This window comes from Gambusia affinis, linkage group LG03 (assembly GCF_019740435.1).
Source record: "Gambusia affinis linkage group LG03, SWU_Gaff_1.0, whole genome shotgun sequence".
NCBI classification, from domain to species: domain Eukaryota; kingdom Metazoa; phylum Chordata; class Actinopteri; order Cyprinodontiformes; family Poeciliidae; genus Gambusia; species Gambusia affinis.
In genome coordinates this window covers 29,956,520-29,980,753 of record NC_057870.1, presented here as the reverse complement: position 1 = coordinate 29,980,753, position 24,234 = coordinate 29,956,520, and the positions used below count along the sequence as shown (strand labels likewise).

General features: G+C 37.7%; 1 protein-coding gene across 1 annotated transcript in view; it reads left to right on the top strand.

The window, feature by feature from the left end:
• Positions 1-24,234, top strand: part of adamts3 (ADAM metallopeptidase with thrombospondin type 1 motif, 3) — an 84,682-nt gene that overhangs the window by 21,215 nt on the left and 39,233 nt on the right. Inside the window, exon 4 of the mRNA XM_044112071.1 lies at positions 14,045-14,201. Coding sequence (XP_043968006.1) covers positions 14,045-14,201 — 157 coding nt within the window. The remainder of the gene's footprint in view (positions 1-14,044; positions 14,202-24,234) is intronic.

Genomic DNA, 24,234 nt, shown 5'->3' with positions numbered 1-24,234 from the left:
AAATATAATCAGAGGACAATGCAAAGAAAATTAAAACTAGTACTCTAGCTAATAAAAACTAAACAGTACTTAACTAATAATAACTATAAAAAAAAACACACTCTAAAAGCTAACAAAACCAAATAAATTAGACAAACAGATAATCACAATGAAATAAAAGGAAGCTACAATGAAAACCCCAGAACTGTTATAATCCAGGTTACAACAAACTTCATGGCTGAAAATCTGAAGCAAGTTTCAAGAGGAGGCGCTCTGTGCGAAGAGATCTCCTGAGATTATTTAAAGCTGTGAAGTGGTGAGGGTCAGTCAGGGATCTGCATAGAGACACTGAGCCGTGGAGAATTGGGCAGTAGAAGTGACAGTTTGGCTTAAGTTGTGAAAGGCTCACAGCGTGCCCTTTGTTTCTGACAGACAGGCTGACGGACGGTTCAGGCAGGAGCCTCCGAGGACGCTGTCCTTACGGTCGGGGAGAAATGGGGTTAACAGAGTTTCACTTTACTTTTCTCCATTTCTGTTTCCTGAACCATGTTCAGGGAATGTCAGACTGATACAGAGCCGTTGCATGTTACTGTTTACATCTGTAAATTTTGTTTATGGACACAACGTTGGAGGACAAAATGACGATTCTTTTACATGCCTTCCATAGCTGCTCTGCTGCGGTAGAACAACTCCGTTCGCTAAATGAAACCTGGAGATGAAGGTATTATTAATTTAGTGCTGTGTGTCACAACAAAGGGGAAATTAAAGCAGAAAAATCCTTGAAGAACAACCCAAAACCCCTTTCTTCTTGCTCTCTGTGTCTGCTACTCTACACAGACTCGTTGATAAGTTTTCAAAGTCAAGCTAGCATTACATAACTTTCCTCTCCCTCGCTATTTTTTTCTTAATTGGAACTTTTTCTGACCTTGTTGTAGTGTTGACAATTAGTAGCCAAGCGCAGCGTCTCTTTTTCTTTCCCATATCAGGCAAACATTTAAGTTTTAGCTCATTATGTTGATAACTTAACAGTTAAAACTGATGCTAGTCATCATTAGCGAGCAGCTTGCTGCCGTCTAACAGGGAGATGGGGGATCGTTCACGCATGACATCACGCTGCATCAGGTCCATTTCTAAGTAGAAAAGAAAAGCTGATACTAGCTTGTGAGAAAAAACATGCAAATCTACAACTTAAAGTGAAACCACCTCCTCTGTGAAAGCAGTGATCCCCTCACCACAGTTCTTCAGATGGCAGTAGTAGCTCAGGGAAGAGTTGGAGGAAATGTATCTTTTTACACATTTTCTGTCACAACATGGTGACAATTTTAATAAATATGTAAAAAAAAAAACATATTTTTAATGAAAGTTACATGTTGCATATCGACATGAGAAACTGATCTTCAATAAAAAGTAGAGTCGCTTCTTACACAAAGCAGATCTGGTGAATAACGGTTAAAAAGGAAAAACATAATTGGCCGTCATGAGGCTTCACATCTTAAATCTTAAATTGCTGAACTTCTTGGGAATGAATCACCGCTGTCCTCTGTGTCATTTTAAATCCTCACGGCTTGAATTGGTGTGTAACAGCCGCCAATTAGCGAGAAGGAGGAACCTGAGGCGTGGTGCTGGTGTGGAGGGAACATTCCTACTGGGATCCTGACTGCATCCAGAGGAGGGAGCAGGTGAACCTGAAGAGTCGGGGTTTTCCTCTGGAGATAAAGGAACAGAATCCATACATGTCAGAGGAGTTTGGCAGCTCTGAACCAATTCAATATAATTGAGCGACTTCAGTTTTCAGCCCTTTATACCGGCCGTTTGGAACCGGCCGTTTGCATATTGAGACAAAGTGTTGAAGACTTACCGCTTCCCCACTGTCTTTAAGATAGGCTAAATAAATTAGGATGAATCAAACTTCACATTATTTTCCTATAAAAAATCACAATTTTTTTAAATGCACTTTTCTGCTTGAACTTATTAACGATCTTACCGAAGATAAATCCAAACATTCAACAGTAGATTTTACACAATGCAAAAACACAAAATCTTACCAAACAGTTCCTGGTGGAAATATCTTAATACACTTGAAATGAGACAAAACTCATTTCCATTTCCAATTTCAGACCAATCAGTACATGCAGCAGAAGCGTTGGCAACACTCATTTTATCAGCATTCAGCTTCTATGCACCACAAATCTGGAGCAAGCTTCTAAAAAACTGCAAAACAGCTGAAACACTGAGTTCCTATAAATCTAGACTATAAACCCTTCTGGTTAGAGTTGCTGTGGGACCATTATAAATAACTGACCATTGCTCTGTTGTGTAATATTTACTGGTTTTCTCAGTTGTTGACTTTGTATTTTTGTGTTTTTATGATGTAAAGCACTTTGAACTGCCTTGTTGCTGAAATGTGCTGCATAAATACACTTGATTGATTGATGATGCCTGAAAACGGTGGATGATAAAGTTCAAAATCACGTATATTTCCTGTAGTCGGTTCGGTTCGGACCGGTCTGTGTTCACACCAGAAGTGAACCGTAGTGTGTGGATCAAGATCAGCTGAAAAAGTGGGTCCGGGTCCAGTTGTGTGGTTCCACACCTGGAACTCAGGTGGGATTGGAGAAGGAGCTGCGGACAGGAAGATGAGGCGCTTATCTGTCTGTCGAGACGTAAATACAACTGATCCTGAAGACAAAGCTCCTGATTTACACGTCCATCTGTGTTTTAAGTTTCAGGGTCATCAGATGTGTGAATAACTCTTTACTCAAGCAGCTGAAATGAGCCTCCTCCATGTGTTGGCCGCCTGTCAGAGCTTTAAATAGAGCTGCTGTTCCCCGACATAAAGTGAGTCAGCGGAGGAGGTTAAGTCATCGGATCTGGGTTCCTCATGGTGAATCTCTCTGGAGGTTTTCCAGTCCCGTCGTTCAGGAAGGAGACCTGAGGCTCATCCACAACTTTCAGATTCTCAGTGTCTAACAGCGCTTTTGAATTATAATAATACACAAATATTGAAACATTTCCTTACTACACAGGACGGTGAAAGTGGTGAGCATGTTTTGGGAATGTTGACCAACAAGTGTCCATTTATGCAGAAGATATTTTTCTTTTAAGTTTGAATCTGGATGGTGTTTTTACTGTTTGTATTGTTTCTTCTTGTAACTGTTTAGGTTCTGAATAAGTTTGCATAAAAATAAAGGGTAAGAGAAAAAGTGAAAGTAGGTTGCAGCCCCACCTGGAACATTTATGACCGTGAAACAATCAGTTGAGCAGAAGACGATACAATTTCAGAATAAAATGTTTTTTTCTGATTTAAGAGCTTAATATTTTCCATTTCTGGTTGTATTTAGATTAACCATTTCATGTATGAATTATGATACTTTATGTCAGGATTTTTTTGTTCGTGATTTTCTTGAGGCATTAAAAAAATGTTGGGGAAAAAAAAATTCTAGGAGTTTTTTTTTCTGGGTAATCAGTTGTAATTTTCTGCAAATACAGAGTAGTTATTTGGAAATTACATCAGTAGTATTATAGTATTAATATTTAGGGGTTATTTGATGTCACAGGATGTTTTTACCTCGACAGTAGAAGGAGGGACTGGATATTTCTGAGTTGGTTTTTCATCTGTCTGCCATATTAGATTTAACAAAAATGTTCTTTCACTTTCAGTGGATGGCCAGCAGTTGATAGTGTATTGTATGATGCACCACTTCAGTGGTCTGTGTGCATTTATAACATAAAAATTCACATGAAACACAAGGAAAACTGTCTGTTAGCTAGCTGTCCTCTGCAGTGGCCGCTGTGCAGGAAGATGTTGTGCTGTATGACGTTAGGTGGCCTGTGAGTTTTTAAGTGATCCTGGAGAAGTTTGAGAATCGTTGGTTTCTAATAAAGACGTCTGCAGGGCGGCTGAACATCAGATGAAACATCAGAGCTGACCTGGCAGCCGCCTTTACTGGACGTCTGACTCGTGATTTTCCCTCCTCTCTGTGAAATCTGGCCACCTACTAATGTGTGTCAAGTTGCATAATCCTCTGTGTCAGCCAGAGGCGGAGGTGCTCATGGTGTCTGTGTGCGAGTGCGAACACTCTCTGGGCCTGATGAGTAAAGCGTCAGTCAGAATCCTTTCAGAATAAGAGCGTTCTGGTACCTGCAGTTCCACTTTCCTCAGAGGGAAGCTTCAGCCGGCTGAGCTTCATGAGGAGAGACAAAATGAGCAAAGAAGATTCGCTGCTGTTTAGCTGAGAGCCGCGTGTTCACTGGCCTAAACTTTTGGCCTCACAGACACTAGAAAGCCTTTTTGACGCACATCCATCCTGACATAACTGGAGCTGCAGCAGACCAAGGGGAAAAAATAAAGAAAATATCCTATTGGATTAGAAGAAGAAAGCGAGCCAGTTCCTCTTTGCAGCGAGCCGAAGCAGTACAAAGGTTTTATTCACCAATAGTTCTTAATGTTTCTTGTTGACTTGGCTGTTCTTGTTTCAGAGGTTTGACCCCGGAGCTGTTTGGGTTTACGGTTTGAGGTTTGCAGAGCCAGGCTGTTCCTCCAGAGCGCTGAGCTCTGAGTGTGTGTGTGTGTGTGTGTGTGTGTGTGTGTGTGTGTGTGTGTGCTGCCTGGATGCTTTTATTGATATTTGTGTGTTCAAACATTTTTAATCAGGACCTGCAGAAACCTGAGAGAAGCCCACACTTTCTGTTGTCGTTTCAGACATTGAGAGCATTCACCAGCCTGAAGTTTTATTTTAGTCTGACTCCTCAGATCTCTCTGTAAATGTTCTCTCTGTTTGACAAAAAGACACAGCTGAAGTAAATTAGCTCATTGTTTAATAAACGATTCCTTTTTTACCTTATTCCGCTCCAGACTTTAACCAATTTATCAAAAACTGAATTTAAATATGGAGGACCAAAACTGACATAATTCCAAATTAAAGCAGAAATGTTTACTTATATTTTGTTTTTCCTTTTTCTTACACATTTGTTCTTATAATCTTTAATCATGTGAAACCTTTCCTGGTTGGTTAGCTTCACACTACTTGGCCAGCAGTTTCAGTAGCTGAAGCTTGGCAGCTCATTAGAAAATATTACAGTAATGCACGTATAAGGAAAATGAAAAACGAGATATATATTTTTCTGCTTTTTCTTTTTTTTTTTTTTTTAGTCTTGGCAGTTTTGGTCCTCCATACTGAAACACTTGCATAAAAGAGCTGATAATATGGACATTTTGACTTGTGATTGTTTTTGCCTTGGCATCAATTTTGTTTTGTGAGATTTTTGTGATAAGCTCAGAAAAATATAAAGGATGTATTATTGTTTTAAATTTTGTAAAATAGTCACGTTTTCAGTCTACAGACTGAAATGTTTGGTTGGAACGGTCTGTGGATCACATTTCAAGAATAGCAGAAATTTTATGCAAGCTCTTTCATATGATGGATTATTAGGGTCACGCTAAGAAAATAAATAAATTTATGAGAACACAGTCAAAACAAAAATAAAGTCAGAAAATTACACATTTATTCTTATATTATTTTGACTTTATTCCTGTCATTTTATTACTTTATTCTCATAATTTCTATTTTTTGTCTCTTTTTTTTTATGTGGCCATTTTCAGATTTTTTTTTTTTAAATGTGAGCCAGTAAAGGTTCTTCATGCTGAGAATATAAATAAATGTTAACCAGAAATGTTCAGATATGGTGTTTCCTTATGACTGAATACAACAATCATTAATATTTTTATTTTCTTTTTCACTTCACAATTAATTACCACTCTGTATAAACATTATATTGCATTAAAGTTTGTGGCTAAAGTGTGATTCAAATATGAAAAAGTCAGTTGAGTATCAGATCTTGTGCAGATTGAAGACTTTTAAAGGTCAGTGTGGAAATGGTAAGCTTGTGTGTTTTCACCCCATAAAGTCCCTTTAAAGGGAACTTTAGGATGAAAATGCAGGTAATGACGAAGGTTCCCTTACATTTTTGAAAGCAAACACACCTTTGAACAACACCAGGGGTGAAAGGTGGCAGTGTCCTGCATGAATCCAGACCTTTTTCAACATGGTGCCCCCCCTCTTTTTCAGCTAAAGCGCGCTCATACCGACCTCCTTAAGAAGTTTAGACTGAAAGAGGCTGTTTTCTGAAAACTGGAGCCCTTCAGCTGAATCCCATATGTTTTCCTTGGCAGCCAGCTGATGTCTGGTTGGCTGGGCTCATGTTGGGGATATTAAACGGTTGGAACACAGGACTCTTGATCCCTATTTTTAACAGTTGTGTGTAAGTACCAACTACCAGAGCTCCTGTCAAACACCTGCGATTGTCGCCTCCGGCTGCCAAAGGGAAGACACCTAAAATATTTTAAACCTACTGCTCTAAAATCATAAGAATGCAGTGATATATTTTGCTCTGAGTTTACAAATGAATAGCTTTTTTTAAGGAAACTAACCTATGATTTTCTCCCCAAAATGTTTCCAGAAACAGAGTAAAAAAATATTGAAATTAAACTGTTAACATGCTATCAGTATTTTCAGTCAATATGAACCACATATTTATTTAGCGGCTAATTGCCAACCAGTCAGATTTTTTGACAATATTTACAAACTCTTTTATATAATTCACACTTTAATTTTTTATTTTTTTGTTTTGTTCTTTTGTGCTACTGACTCCAAAAGTGCTATTTTACGACAGAGTATTAGAACCATATTAAGACAAAAATTAAGTAACAATGTTACAAGAATAAAGTTTCAATGTTATGACTCTCTTCTTGTATTATTTCGTCTTTATTCTTGTAATATGACTGTTTTAGCATGTCTTAATTGTCATATTATCATTTATTTATTCTTTACATATGTGTAGTTTTATTTTATTTTTTCAAAAGTGATTGAAGATTATTTTATTTTAAACTTTTGGGCCATTTTGTCAACAGAAGATGGCAATTAACAACCTACATCCTTTCCTCCTACAAAATAAGAACATCAAACATAAATACAGCACCTTTGAAGTTGTGGTTTATAATATGCACTGAAATATTGAATAATATTAATAAAACTATTTGAAGTCAGATGCTGACAGAAAGTAGGCAGCACATTTTGAGACAAATACTTCATTTTAATAAAAACTATTGTGATATTTCTAGTTGTCACAGATGTTATATCTTAAAATATCAGCATTAATTAGCTTTGCTTCTCAGCAGCAGGAACAACCCTGAACTTGGGATAAATTTTTGATTAAAGTTTACACATAATTTTTATTTTTGAAAGCTAAATTAGCTCTTTTCTCCGTTTGATCCAGTTAAAAGCTCCAACACGTGAATGTGAAACAGATGGTTTCTTTGCAAGTTTTATTTTTATGTCAGAGAAACAGATTTTAGCTGATTCGGAGTCAGAAGTACTGATTCTGTCATAAATTTTAAATAAATTACATTGAAACGATACGACCCTGAAAAATAAGAAGAAATTTGTTCAGTTTGAAACTTTTAACACATTTAAGCTGCAGGCAGAAGGATCAGGATGTATTTCACTGCTCGTTTAATTCAGTTATGATGATAATATCACAGCTTTAAACCAGTTTCATCCATGTAAGATGGGAACAGCTTATGTTTGTATGTTGCTGCATTTTCTTCCGTTGGAGATGATTCATCATATTAAATTACATTTTCTCTCTCAGATTTGTTTCCTTCTGTATTTTACAGATTTTTTTAAGCTCCATGTACATTAATGTCACCCAAAAATCCAGTTATCAGTAAATTAGATTTTATTCAATGCAGTGCAAAATAATTTCGAGTCCTGTTTAATAACTCTGAGATAAAATGATACCTGTGATGTAATAGTGAATTTCTTGACCTTAGATTGAACGTTGATGAACAAACATATTGTTTCTTTTGAATGAATATTTCAGAGCCATCAGCAGATATGGCATTTATTATGGATTTCCTGCCTTTTATTGAATCCATAAGTTGCTTTGAGTCGTCAGGATAAGTAGCCGATAAATTCAGTTTATTTGTTACACACCAATATTCATCAATTTCCAAACAGTAGGGACAAATATGGAAAACTAAAAGTGCTAAAATAAAACCTACATGCAGTTTAAAGCAGAAGTTTACAGATACAAAATAAACAGACTCACACCTTGTTGTTTTCTTTCTTTCTGGAGTTAAATCAGACCAAACGTCTCTTGCTCTAAGTTGGTTAACTAAAAATTATTATTTTATTAATCGACCAAAATACGTGGTAAAATTTAGCATTTTTTTGTAGACCGTTTACCAAATAAAATTTATATTTATTAAAATCACATATTATTATCACTTCACAATTATTGCTAAAATTCCAACAAAAATTTCTGTTGAAGTTTTTTTTTGTTAAAATCCAAGGAAGATAAAAGGGGGAAAATGTCACTGCAGTGATACTTTCCAAAGCCTCTTTATGAGAGCTAATGTTTTTAAATTATGAAGTCTAGCTATAGGTTTCATTTTCTTGCTGTGCATCCGTCAGCAGCTGCTCTTCTAAATGCACTTTAATTCTAATACTTGACTCGAAGTTGTGAAGTTGAGGATTTATAAAACATAAATGAAATGATGAAAAATCACTACGTTCTTTTTCTTTTCATATCTTCTGTGTGAAGAGATGAACATGGCTTTTACGTATAGAAAGGCCAGTAAATCATTCTGAACATGGAAGGCCTGATTTACTTTACTGATTTTGTTTCTTGTGCCTTTCTAATACTTATTAGTCTGTCGCAGGGCAACACAGAAACCGACAGGACACACAACCATTCACACACACACTCACACCTAGACCAATTAACCTGACAGTCATGTTTTTGGACTGTGGGAGGAAGCCGGAGAACCCGGAGAGAACCCACCATGCACAGGGAGAACATGCAAACTCCATGCAGAAAGACCCCGGGCCGGGAATCGAACCCAGGACCTTCTTGCTGCAAGACAACAGCTCTACCAACTGCACCACTGTGCAGCCCCATTTTCAGCTGTGAAAGCTGCAAAATGTAAAAATGTAATATGAGACATATAATCTGTGAAAGACCGATCTCCCCCATCTTCTCCCTGAACTGCTATTACTGTCTGAAAAAAGCACCTAAAACAACCAATCAGAGCTAGGAGGCGGGTCTTATTGATGTGAGTCAACCTTGTGAACGCGCTGCTAAATATGCTAATGACGGGGAAGCAACTTTTTTTCCACTGTTTATCTGTGTCCAGCATTTATGACAGGCAGCTTAGCACAGAGCAAAGGGCATGATTGACAGCACTAAGACCCGCCTCCTGGCTCTGATTGGTTGTTGTAGTTAGTACTGGGAGCACTGGGAGAAGAAGATTAATCTGTCTCATATTAAACTGTCATGACAGTTACTGTTTCAACAAATATGTACAAAAATATATATTTTTAAAAGTTAAATACTGCAGCGTTGCGAGGACATGACTGCACTGAATCTGAAGCTTTTGCCATTTGTGTGACGGTCAGTTTCAGATTCATCCCAGCAGGAGTTTGTTAGTAGGCCTCTTTGGGTAAAGGTTTGCGTTTTTTATTTTTTTATTTTTATGAATCAGAGTGTAAAATGACTTACAGTTCATGTTTGACTGAAGCCCAACGTGTCAGAGAATCTCAGTGGACTTTGGTTTGAAGGATCTTTAAAGCGTTCGGTGACATCCAAGGACGTCCTGTTTGAGTCTTTCAGAATAAATTGTTGTTTGTTAATAATTAATGAGGAGGCAGATGAGTGGAAGTAAATGGGTGGATTGGAGGTGAATCATTTGGTTTCTTCACGTCTTGATGCTGGTGGTTGTAAAGAATTTGAAATGAGTTCATTGTGAGTTTAGCTGCGTTTCATGTGATTGTGCTGCTGACACGCAGAAATCCTGGAGACGACATGAGTCTGCAGGCAGGAGATAAATGCAGACATAATGCTGAGATGGAAACACCTTTTGCACACACATTTCCATAAGACTGCAAGCTGAGTAAACTCATTCAACAATAATAATTGGCTTATGTTGTCATTACTACGCCTGGCAATTTGTTGAAAGCAGCATTGTTGTTGCTGTGTTTCTTACAATGCACAGCAGCATTTCTGTGTTATACGTCTGTCCTTGCCTTTTCTCTGACACGACAGTTCCAGCGCTCTGCAGGGACTGCTCCAGAATACAATAACACAGGTATTAAATCAGTTCTCTGGATTTAAATATTCATGTCTTTGGAGCATGAACAGATTCCTAAATTTGCATAATATATAGAGTCAACAACATGAAGTGCTGCATGATTTTATGTGGCTAAATTAACGTTGAAGCCCTCATTGGGTTTAATTGGCTTTGTAGCAACTTTTTGGATTCTCAGTGAAAACAATAAACTCAGACAAATAAGTTATGGACGACTTGTTGACTTCTGACTCAGTTTTGAATATGGCATATTTTAAAATAAATTTGGAATGCAGTTGGACAAAAGTTGTTTAGGATTAAAATATGTTACTGACTGAAATAAACGGTGTTAAAAAAGCTTGTTGAACTTTGACCCAACAAGAACAGGAATTGTTCTAAGATCACTAGAAGAATGCCTGATCTGTCAACCACAGAACTCCAAAGGAAGACTTTATCATATTTACAGTCAAATCCAAAATCATTTAAATGTATTTTTTTTCTTTTTGAATGTATGTTTCTATTTATATTTTCTTAGAAGATACTATGATGAGTTGGGGCTGAAAAATCAGCCAAAACCAGCATTTCGATATAAAAAATTGTGGATATTTATAATTATTGATTTAAAGAATGAGTTGCTAGGCAACCAAAGAGTGAGTGAGTGAGTTGATGCCAGACACCTTGCAATGCGATGAGGTTGTCTATCGGCTGTTTTTTTGTTTTGTTGCAAAACTGCAATAGAAAACCTTTTTTTTTTTTTTTGCATCATATGAGTCACATAATCAACAACAGGATGTTTCTACTGACAGAAATGACAAAGAAGAAGGAAGTGGTTGGAGGATGATGGTGTGGCATGTTTTTTAATGAGCAAGCTTATTCACATGTGATTTTAATTCCCCTTTTGTTTTTTTTTATGAAGGGAGTTACTGGAATTAGTTTTTCAAGATTAGTGGAATATCAATAAAGTTTTGCAAACATTTGTAATGGAAACACAGCAGAACACTGAAGCTCGAGGACTGGACTGGTGTCAAACCTGCTGTGAGATCAGTTCAAAGTTCTTTTTTAAAAATCAGAATTGGCCTTTTTCTTTTTTTGCAAAGTTTATACTCACAAACAAGGCATTTTGTAGGTATATAAACATAGTGTTCTAACTAAAGAGTTAGACATTGCTGAATTACAACAAAGTGTTCTGATAACATTCATTCTGCTCATTAATGTGTGTATTTTGTGCAGAACTAGTTGTAATGGCAACATGTGGGAGTTTCTACTGGCAGTTAAAGGAAGCACATCGACTTCAGGATTTGGCAGGAAGCTCTAAGGCTGATTAATCACATGGAAATTACACCCAAATTCCTTTAATTTGAGCTCTAAGGAGTTTCCCTCATAAGGAATGAAGCCAAGTGACAGACGGACAGCTAAAATGATCCACTTTCACATGCGATAAGTGAAACATCATTAAGTATGAAAAAGATTTTGGCATGCACACCTGCTTTTTGTCAGAAGACTCATGGTCCTGCAGGACTGGCACACACACACACACACACACGCGCGCACACACACACGCACGCACACACACACACACACACACTTGTTTTATTAATGTGACCTGGGAGCGTCTGCCACAAACTTTCCAGGTTGCATGTTAAAGTGAACACAAACGCAATATTACATGGAAAATAGACGTTTTTAGGTTTTCATCATGTTATGATGTTATTACATCATCATAAACGTACCTGGAGTGTTGCTTTGATTCTTTCATGCATGTTTGAGAAATCCTTTAATCTCCATGGCAACCATTCTGCTGTGAAAAACATCTAGGTGGACCTAGCTCCGCCTCTGAGAGCTCCTTCAGACTAGCCAGCAGCAATTAGCAGACACCTGGTGGAACATCAGCTGAGCTCATTATAGGAGCTGCTGCTCAGTGAAACTCTGGTAAAAATGTTGCTAAAGGTTAATAGAGAAGCCATGTTGGGATGACTTCCTGAAGGCGGTGTGTCAGAAAGAGCAGGAGTTTCTTAAAGAGACAGAAGCCCAATTTCAAGGTGCTGAATTACAAAGTCAAATTTATTCCAAGTCATGTTTGATATATACTGTATAGGACTTTTATAACACCTGAGGGTGACAAAGTTACTTGATTGTTCTATAAAATGGCACCATGTGTCTTGAAAACACATACTGCCCCTTTAAATTGTCAGAATTTGGTGGTGCTGTGGTGGCGCAGTGGAAAAGTATTGATGCCATAGTCCTCGTGGCAGTGGTTGCAGGTTCAATTCCTGGTCTGGCGACATTTGCCGCAGGTCTCCCCCCTCTCTCATTATCCTGTTTCCTGTCAAACTACTTTCAAATAAAGGCGACTAGAGCCAACAAAACCTTTATTTTAAAAAAAAAAATCATCAGAATTGGTTGGAGGAAATAAATATGTGGTTCAACAGCTGTATAAGTGTTGATATAAATGTGAAAAAAGGCTTTCACCATCACAACAGTGCTTCTCTACGCCATCTACTGATGCCACTGACAGTCGCTCGTCAGAGTACTGCAGTTCCACCAGATCTTTGCTAATTGCTGCTGGCTAGTTTGAAGGAGCTGAGTGAATAAGGCATCATAGGGGATCAAACCCAGGGTGACCACATCAAGGACTAGAGTCTCAAATTTAAGGTTGGATTTTTAAAATGAATTATTCAGAGTGAGATTACATTATTGCAATAAAACATTAATAACTTAAAGATTTGTTCCACATCTTCCCCAGCAGTCCCAGTCTGTACGGTGCTGTGTTGTTTTCATTAACCTTTTGCTGAAAGCGGTCACCAAGGCTGTTTTAACAAACCCTGATGTTTCAGGATCGCCTGCAGACATGACACTGGCTCCACCACATCATTTAGATTTAATGAGTCCCACATCCACTTTGTAGATTATTTCACTTAAAAACGGGCCCCTCATATTTCCGCTCTAAATAAGAAACATGGCTGGTTTCTTATTGCTGGGAATCTGCAGGCTGCAGGTAGCCATCACTGAGCATGTTTGCTCCACTGGGCCTCTAATGACGCTCAGGTTTCTGATCTCCACCAGCGGTTGTTGGGTAACAAGGCGATAATTACAGACAGATGGAAAACTGCTGAAAAACCAATAAAAAACATCGTCTGATGGTGTCGCAGAGACGTTTTCACACTGGAAACAGATTCTTCTGTGGATAAACTGTTAAATATTGCATCAGCACATCTGCTTTTTCACTCTCCTATATTTTATTCATATTCAACTGAGGCAGGGTTTTGTTGGGCATTTTGTTGTGTGTGGATTAGGGCTGCAACTAATCAAATCATTTAGCAATTAATAAAAAAAAATGGTGCATTCTACAGATTTTACAGTCTTTTATTAACAGCAGAACTACATTAAAATATGGAAATAATTCAATTTCTTTTTTTATTTAATAAAATACATATTTTATTGCCTAAAAAGATTTAACACAGCATTCCTTTTGTAAATTTTAACCAGGTAAAACTATCCAAACATATTCACAGACAAAGGTGGGTTTATCTTAAACGCAAATGGTATTTTTAATAGTTTTGGCTTAATTACTGCTCTAAATATGTTGTTTTTTTTCACCGAATGGCCTCTTGTTTTGAGTTTGTGCTTCAGTTAACGATTAATGACAAAAATTAGCTGTCAATTATCTCAGTAATCGATTAATCATGATCAATCATGATTAATTGGGTAGATTCATAGTTAATATAAAAAACAGATTGTGAATGTATTTCTTGTCATATTCTTTCAGGTGAAACCAGTCATGCAGTTTCTCATAATAATTGGGAAAAACCTGAAATATCCGGACATTAATGTTTGACTACAGTAAATAACAGAAAGACGTTGAAGCTTGATCTTTTTTCATTCCTCTTAGAACTGCGTCTTTGTGGTTCTGCTCACTCATAGCGACCCGTTCTGTTCCAGGCTGGGATGATCCGAACCGACTCGGATGAGTATTTTATCGAGCCGCTGGAGAAAGGCACTCAGGAGATGGAGGACCAGGGCCGGGTCCATGTGGTGTACCGCCGGTCGGCGCTGCTGCAGGCCCCCTCTGACAACTCACTGGATTACCAGCTGCAAGGTAGGAGGGCGACTGATGGAAAACACTGCTTACAGGATAGATTGACATCAACTAGTGCTTCTGGATTACACAAACTTTATCTCTTTTCTTAAAGTGGGAGCAATAACTACCAACAAATTTCTCTTGAAATGTGTTTTCTTGTAAAAAAAAATTGGGTAATCGGGTTGAATGATTGCTAATTATTTGTGTTCTGACTGTAAGCAGCAGAGATTTTCTGCTATTTACCAAAGCTGAAGAAAACAGAGGAAATTATTGTTAATTTTAAAGTTTTTTTGCAATCAAACAAGATTTGGATGGAGCTAAAACAAAATATCAAAAACAAGAAACAGATTCCCTCCATAGGAGTGGGTTCACAGCATCATCCATGTTTTTATTGGGATGGAAAACATATCATGACGTAAGCATTTTATGTCAATCAATATTGATTGACAATATTGATTAGTTTTTTTGTTTTAAATATCTGAAATGCTGCCAAACTGGTTCCCTGATATTTTCTGTTTTTATTTTTAAGCAGTTATGAAACATGAAGGCAAAACCTGAAACTGCTGCTGTGCAAGATACTCAACAGGTTGTTGCTCGGTAACCAAAGAGCGAGTGAGTTGCTCGGTAACCAAAGAGCGAGTGAGTTGCTCGGTAACCAAAGAGTGAGTTTGTTAGTTGATATATCCAACCTTGCTTATCTGACCATGAGAGTTTGAGCAGCTGAAGTCTTTCCTCTGCCTTCATTTCCCAGAATGCTGTGCGGTTCTGGATCAGAGTTCAGCAAAATTATTGAACATTCTATCAATCAGACATATTATCTGTTGATATTGATCATGTGTCTGTTGTGATATTTATTGTGATTGATTTACTGTCCAGCCCTAGATGGATGACAGACCCACCACTGTTTCTATGGCAGAATATGGTGGAGGCAGTATGATGCTGCGGGCCAGCTTTTTTATGAAAATGAAAAGGGAAATGATCTGAGCTGAATAAAGAGTGAACAGAGTTAAATAATAATCGTTCATGGAAGAAAACCTGTTAGATTGGGTTACAGTGGAGTGGATTAAATAAAAGTATTTTTATCTCTTAGCACGGTCCAGTCAAAGCCCAGATTTGGAAACTCTGAAAAGACTTTGAAGATTGCTGTTCAGTTGAATAATGGAAAAAAAACTTCAGTCTTTGACTTTGTAAAATTAGCAGACACCTAAAACAAAAACTTGTTTTTAAACCGTAAAAAAACATAAAATTCACGTGTCATATTCTTCTGCTTTAGTTATTCACTGCTTTGTGTTGATAGAGGGCCATAAAATGAACTGAACTTTGCAGTTTTGATTATACTTCTTAATAAGAACAGCATTGTAACTTATAGTCACAGCCATTCATTTACCTTTATCATCACTTCTATTGTTGTTACAATAAATACAACAAAATATTGATAAAAATTTTAACTTCATAACACCAACCCCTATGATCACGGGTATGTATGCAGTACCAACATATTGGGAAAAGCAGATCAGAGAAACTCAATCAGTTGACACTCAGGCTGTAGCGACCCCTGGTGGAGGCAAAATGATACAACTTTCTCTTTGCAGTAAAAGAAAAAAATAGCAATCATGCTTTTTGTTTGAGGGGAAACGAAAAGCATTTTTTTTCTACTCAACTGAAACAAAAAAAAAAAAATCTCACGAATCCCGATAATGCGCAACCAAGGAATAGAACTGTAGCACAGTAAATGATACAGGAAGTTAGAAAAGTAGTTAAAAGGTATTATTTCTGGTAATTTTGATGTTATTCAGTAAGACGAACATCCAACACAGAGCTGACTCTGTCTCTCACCAACCTGCTGCATTGTCCATCTGTTAATGTGACTCCATGCATCCCAGCGTCCACCTCCATCTTCACTCACATGCAGAACCAATAAACTGGTTATTACGATGTTATGACATGCAGGATGTGAGTTAATATGTGTTCAGTAATTAGGAATACAGAACAGCAGGCATTCGTAGTCTAAATGTTTGACTTTCTTCACTTCCATTAAATGTTTTTTTCTGCTGGCAGAACTGTTTGTCCTGATTACTTTTAGGGAAACTATTTCCATCAGTTTGTACGTCCAAAATTATATTTTTCGTTTTGCCCTACACCAACAAATGAACTGTAAATTAATGGAAGGTTCATTTATCTCTGAGTTTTCAGTCATTTTAGGTTGAGGCAGGCAGAAGGAGATAGAGTAATAATGAGAGAAAAATTATTTGCTTCAGTCGATGTCCAATTTTATGGACATTTGCAATAATTCAACTAAACCAACCAATGTTATTTATTTGTTATTGGACTTTATTTAAAAAGGCAAACACCTAACATGAAGTCCTCAGTTTATGTTTCTTTTTAAGACTCAAAATTATTCTGTTAGCATTAAAAAACTGATGCACAAGTTCTGCTTTTGAGAAAACTAATTTCCATATGAGTCTGTTCAGACTAGCCTTTAATTAGCCACATGCTAATCAGCATTTGGTTATTCTGATGTGAAACAACAGAGATCCTTATTTAGGGAAGTTGCGCACAAAGTATATAATTTAGCAAATCTTTCTTTTACAGACTAATACTGCCAATAATGCTCAGCATCATCAGCAACTCGCTGTGTTTCATGCTAGCCTGTTTTTAGCTTCTTTTTAACAATATGAAGCTAACATGCTGTTGCAGCACACAGACGCTCAGCCCCATTATTTATCACTGCCTGATCTGATTACTTTTCTTAACCTGCCTCTGGGAAATGAATGGAGGCAAACAAAGAGAACAGGTTCAAAACCCAAACAGCGTACGCTTCCTTCTAAGTGAAAATGGAGGAACAGTAGATTAAAGGGTTAACGTGGTGTGTGATTGATGCTGTGGGAGATTATCGGCGTAAGGCACCGCCGCCATGGCTGTGGGATTCTTTTCCCTGCTCCCTCCTGGGATGTTTTAGTGTTGATTGGATTTCTTACCTTTCACCAGCTCAGTTTCTGTCAGAGGATTGTTGAATTGATTTTATGGCTCTCCTGTTGGCCAAGACACCAGATCTGTAATTCATCCTTTTCCTTATCGTCTGCTGCTGTGATCCTGAAGCTAAACACACAAACTGACCTCAAGAAAACACATTTAATCCACCACAACCCAAAGGTGGATGAATGGAAATATAATGAACACATATCTTTACGTTAAGTGAGTTTAGGCAAAGATATTTTTAGCAGTTAGCAGTAGAAATTCTTTGCTTAGCAACAGCAGCTGAGCTTTTATTACAAATGTTCAAAAACGTTGTCGATATTCAGCTATCATTGAAAAAACACAATTTTGCAATTGTTGTATTCCCATTACATAAGAAATAAACTAAACTCACACGTGAATAAGTTTGTTCATGTGGTAAGTCATGAAAAAACATGCAGCACCGGTTGTTTATGTGCAGAAAAGATTTTTAAAACAAGCTCATTTTGATACAGCAGAAAAACCACCTGATACTAGCACAAAACTTTGTATAGAAAATCACGACATTTTTGAAAACTGAGAAGCTAATTTGTTTTCGCAATTGGAATTTGTGCAATTATATGATAAATTGAAACACAACTAGTGTTCACACTAACCTGCTTTCTCCAATTTGCTGATATAGATAGTTAAATTTTTAGTGGGGCTTTGTTTTGAGTAAATTGTTCTTTTTTAAGCTACAGAGCATATCGGGAAGCTATCAGACTCTGTTTCTTACAGTCGTTCTGGATGCTGCGTGTGTGGTCAGGATGCCATGTTTGTTTTGGCATCTTCACTTCCTGTTGCGAGGCATGAGGGTCAGGCTGAAGCTGCTGCGCCGCTCAGCAGCAGAGCGCTTCCAGTTTACCACAAGCAGAACCGTTTCCTGAAAAAGCAGCTAAAGCTTCTTCATTTTACCTCCAAAACATTGACTCAGCAAAACCAGGATAAATGATGAATTTAATTGTTTATCTCATTGTTTCTGTTGAAAGCCCAGATCTGATGAATTTAAGTGGAAGCATCTCTTTATTGCCCCATATGGACCCAGAACTGGAGTCATATTTCTGAAATTAGATATTTTTTAATTTGATTAGTTGGATGACACAGTTTTGAACAATTCATTGGGATTTTGTTAAAATATGTTCAGATTCATAAGGTTACAGATTGCTAATTTGTTCAGAACAAATGTCCTTGTGGTTATAGACAGTTAATCAATTAAGATGAGTTTGATCATTTCCATTCTGATAATTAATATTTTTGAAGGGCAATTTTGTTTACAGCGAATTCACAATCCATTTCATTTATGGTTTTGGTTGTCTGACTTTTATCTGTTCATTTTCATACAGTTTTTATTGTCAGATTCAAGTTATTTCTGTGACCAATGTGGGTATTTCTTTCATTAACCAAACGGCACCAATTTTGTCCAGGAGTGTGTTTGGTTGAAAACCTTTAAATCAGAGGATTACCGTCACTCATTCATTCTCTTATCCGCAGTTCAATCTTCATATGCAGGGACAGATGACTTTTGCATCATGCACGTTTCTCTGCCATAAATGAAGGAAATATAAATTCAGCCACTTACTTGCTTCACTAGCAGTCTTCAGTCTTCTCCTGTAACTGTGTCTGGACATTTAGCCGTTCTTCTTGGTACAATTGATGCAGTTCAATCAAACTAACTGGTCTCCTGGCACACATCCACTTTTAAATATAGTTCTCAAACTTTTAATTCTTCTGCGGTTGGAGTCCTTTCATTAGCTTGATGCTAGCTTGTTTTATTTATTACAAAACCTGTTTGTTTGTTTGTTTGTTTTAAACACCTGGGCATGAGCCAGGAAACCAACAGATTAAATAAACATAGCCCATTCTGCTGATAAAACTATCATGACGTCCATCTTTCTTCTGACTGTATGAATACTTCTGTTTTTGTTCGTGCATCAGAGCAAACCCCATCGAGTGTTTTTATTGTTAATTGAAAGCAGTTATTGTTTGTTGTGGTTTGAAGTCAGAAACCTGCAGCAGGATCTGAGCTGCACGTTGAAGTTTAGATCCTCCTTTGATCAAAATCAAAAGACCAGAGAAGTTAAAAAAACTCAATAAATTTTTGCCTTTTGATCTGGATTTAATCTCTGTACCTGGTTAGTGTTTCACCTCAACACCTCGGCCTTCTCTGCTGCTTTGACTGAGTTTTGATCAAGCCAGTTGCATTTACTGTATTTTGTTTCAATCAGTGTCACAAATCTGTCAAAAGTTAATATAAACTACAAATTTATTGCTTTTCCTGTTGAATGACTTTTAATATGCCAGTTAATCTTAATCATCTTTAACCAGAATATTTAATCAGGGATTATTAATACATTATTTAAATTATTAATACTTTATTAACATGTTTTTAATTCTAAATGAGCCAAATTTGATTTTCATAAACCAAAAAAGAAAGGATTGTTTCTTTGGTGTCAAATCTCAGAGTCAGAGGTAAGAGTGTTGTTTTTATGCACAGTGGATTATTCCCACAATGATTTATAGGAACATTTTTAAGCAATAATCTGCACAAAAATATTAACTGATCTCTAAGAACCAAAATATGTAACAGATGTTAATATTTTGTTACAAAAAAAGCTGCGTTTTGAACGTTTGTACGTGGATGAAATTGGATCAGAGCTGAAGAGCAGCGTTGTGTTTAGCATCGTTACCTTGCAGCAACAAGGTTTCTGGTTTGAATCCCAGCTCTTGTTTTTCCTGTACAGGTTATCAGGTTTCTTTCTGCGCCACAAGAACTGAACTCTGCATTCACACCAGCCCCGTTTAGTTCACTGTAATCAAACTCTGGTTTGTTTCTCCAGAAAGCCTGGTTCGTTTGTTGAGGTGTGAATACTTAATGAGACCAAAAAGGTGAACTCTGCTCCACCTACAAACCTCGGTCTTGGTTCTGTTGAAGTGAACTCTGGTGCTGTTTAAATGCATATGAACACCAAGCAGACTGGAAACCACTGCAGAAGTAGGAAGTAGACTACAGCACAGGGCATTTTGGGTAAATACAACTAAAACAAACATGTAAGCCTAGCATGAGTGGAAGAAATGACTTGTTGTGAACAGAGCATTAAATTAAAATAAATATCAGTTTTTTGACTTCATTTCACAGCCTCAGGACTTTATTCTGGCTAAACAGACATCAGAAAGTTAAAAATTGAGACCCCAAAGATAAAACAGTCTGAAAACTTTCGACCACAGGATGAAAACTGGATCCTCAGATTCTGAGATGGTGACCTCAGCTGTGGGAACTTTTCCTTTAGCAGGTCACAGCAGAGAGAAACTTTACCTCCTGTTTATGCAACAGGAATCTAAGCAAATAATTCTCCAGATCTCTCCTTTATTTTGGCAGTTTTTCCTCTGAAGTGTGTAGAAACGAGATTCTGCCGACACTCCTGGAAGGAAAAACAGTCAGGAACATTTTTTGTTTTCCTATAAAACACATTTCTGTAGCAGAGGTGCCAAAGAAAGCAGATGTAAGCAGGAAGGATTACACTGCTGAGGTGAAAATAATCATCCTAAACATTGTTTCTTTGCAAACTGTCGAAGATCAACAGTTTGATTCTTTGGACGGATTTATATCTGAATGTACTTTCACTGATATTTAATAGTGTTTATTTATTTTTAGATTGCATTTAAGTTTCTGCTGCATCTGTTCTGTGAGGAAGAGCGTTTTTATATTCCAGCTATCGTTTGAACTGTAAGGCTACTCTTTGTGGTCACAAGCTGGAATATTCACTTTAACCAGATGCAGGTACAAATTTCTTGGATTTGATAGATATTATTAATATTTAGGCCCTCTGAGTCTAGAGGGCCACATAAGAAGCTGTGGTGGGCCATGTTCGCCCCCAGGCCTTCAGTTTGACACCTGTGTCTTAAGGTGTAGGAAACAATTCAGGCAAACAGGAAAAAAATATAAAAATGTAGTTTTTAGGAACTTTATTGTGCCTAAATTAGCTACTGACAGAAGAAACGTTTTTTTCTTGTTGCTATATTTAAATAATCAAGAATACAGGAAGGAAGTGAAGAGTGAAATATTGCAGGAATGCAATTTACTTCCTAAATTCTCCTGTTTGTTTTCATCGAAGGGAAATGAATGATTTCCGCCTCAGTGTGAACATCTGCACCATAAACTCCATTCTGTGGCCAGATCTCTGTGTTTCTGTGGAGCCATTCAACGTTTCCTCTCTGACTCTGGAGCGTGTTCAGATTTTAAAAGCATTGAACCAGTTCCTGTGTAAATCCTTTGGAGTCCTCTGGCTTCTGTAAATGAACGCTCCAGGACAGCATCCAGGTTGAACCGAAGTCGTAAAGTCGGTGGACGATGGAATCTGAGCAGCTGTTTCCAGCAGATTCAGACGCGAAGTTTTTTTCCGGAGTCTGGCTGGAGTCGATGCCAGAGAGATGAAGACGGAGAGCGATCTCTCATTTGTTGGATGTTGGAGGAGTTGAGCAGATAGAGCATGATGAAGTTGCATATCTGAAACCTGATCATAAAAGACCAGAGCTGCATAATGTCACTGCTTCAATGCTGTGTATAAACAGGTTTTCATGTTTCCAGTAGTGCACCTAAAATTCTGGGTGTCAGTTTTAGTTTTTACTGGTGGGATGAAGAGGCCAGTAGGAGCGGAGTGGACTTTCTCCAGAAAGCTGCAAACTCTGCAAGACGACAGGTAAAATTTCAAACCAATTGTCTTTGCTTTCCTGAGCTCCACTTAATGAACAGCTTGTGTTCTGAGCCGGGTTGATAAATGCAAATGAATCCTCAGTAGCAGCTAACGGCTTTTCTTAATCCACACCTAGCTGTGCTGACTGACTCACCGTGGGGAATGTAAAACCGCTTTGCTCTGAACTTCAGACATGATTCAACTCAACAATGAGCTCATAAAGGAACACATCCAGTCCAGTTTCTACCAAACTGAGCCGCGCTTTGACTCGGTGTGTGTCGATACGAGCAGCAAATTATTTCTATAATTTAAAAACATTCAAGGTTAGCAGGTGTTTTGCTGGATTGTTAGTGAGGATGGCTTCTCTTAGAGCAGGTAGTTGTAACTATGTGACCCCATTAGGAGTGTGTGTTTGTGTGTGTGTGTGAGACCCCAGCTTTGAGTTCCTCAGTGAATTGTGAGCATCTCCTGTGTGAGTCTCTGAACCGGTCCTCCTCTCTTCACGCCTCCACCTGAATCTGCTCTCTCCGTTTGCATCAGAAGCCGGCGGATTAAGCAGATATTTTCCAGGTTGCATCACGTCTTCAGAAGTACGAGCCCCGCGTGCGCCTGATGAGCTCTTTCCATCTTAAACCTGCTGATAATTAGCCTCTCCACACAAAGCCAAGAATCTGGAGGAGGATGGAAAAGACCTTGAGTGTTGTGCAACATCCTGATTAAAAAAAAGGAAAACAGAAAAAGGCTTGCTTAACTCTCATCTAATAGGCTTTGTTTGTTTTCCAAAAGTCTTCTGGCAGATGACTGCTGCATCTTTTTTTTTTCTTTCCATCCAGTCTGCAGCAGAAAACCAGATGTTTTAAATTCTTCCTCCTTGTTGCGATCATACATCCATTCTGTCTTTTACTGACGCAGTCTGTAAGATGGAGAATGTGATGTTGCAACACTTTTGGTTTTCTTCGCCTGGCTGCAACCTCTTTGCATTGTGTAAGAATGTGAACGCTGCAGGAACTAGAAATCAGAGAAACTGGCCAATGGCATGGATTCTGTGGTGGAGTTATGCATTTTGAGGTTTTGCTGGTTTTGTTTAAACTTTATGCCTGAAAACATTGATGATTGAGGCAAAGCAGATGTTTTAAACACTGAAAATATGAGTTAAAAGCTGCAAAAGCACAAAATCTTCCAAACCTTTCACTGCTCAGCAAGATATAGGAGCTTGCTTTAAGTCAATAATTACTTAGTTTTGATAAACTGGTAGATTTGTTTTACTTGTAACAAGACATTTTTGCTGCATCTGGCTGAACAGTTACTTATAAGTTATTTTAGTTTTATTTCGAGTGTAACAAGATATTTGGACTGGAAACTAGACTTTTGTAATATTTTGTGTTTTTGCAGTGTAGAACATTCACCAACTCGCCACAGTCTTCATGCAACATACATCACAAAGAAACATTTTTTAAATATTATTTTAACCACATATGATTGTATTTACTAATTGTGTGACTTCTGAAGGTAACTGGTTGCACTAGATTTTATTTTGGGGTATCAGAAAAGAAATGGCTGAAAAGTAATGCACTTTGCAAAGTTCAGAAACTATAAATTGAGTTTGTCTTATTTGCACCAATCCCACAAGCTAAACACTATGCTTGTTTTTTGCCAGCATAGTTTGCAAAAAACTATGGTGGCCCACAAAGGTCATGAAAATGCAAAAACCACAACGGAGGTTGAGCTAACTTCTGTTTCAGCATAAAAGACGTTTCATCAACAAGGCAGGTTGGAGTTCTTCACATAACAGAGAAAAATCATGGATGATCTTGAGGAAACTTTAGGTCTTTAATCCCAGAAATGTTCTTCATGTGACAGAAGACCAACTTTATAACTGACTTTATGTGACTCTGAAGTTCAGCTCTGAGTCCATCACTGAACCTGTAATAACTGAAACTGTGCTGATTCTTTTCGCATAACTTCTGTTGTGGCTTTTGTTTCTTTTTGCATTTTCATCCTTTACCCTCTGGGCCACCGTAGGACACAGTGAGTATATGAAAACACAACCAGGTATTTCTGTCTGTCTCTCCAGTGAGAAGCTCAGAAACTGCAGACGGAATCATTGAAGAAACCCTGAAATTTTCGGTGCAGGTCTGAGTTTGTTTGGGTATTTTTTCCTGCCCTGCTTATTATCAGGAACTCGACCTTGAGTTGCGTAACAGCAGCAGCTGAACGCTTTCCAGGCAGGTTCATTTCCCCAGTCAGTACATTGTATTCCCATCCAGAACCAGCACAGTCTGAATTATTATTATGATTCGTTATGTTTGGCCATGATGGAGAATTCAGCACAAAATGAACACAAATAATAATTTAAGAGAGCCTCC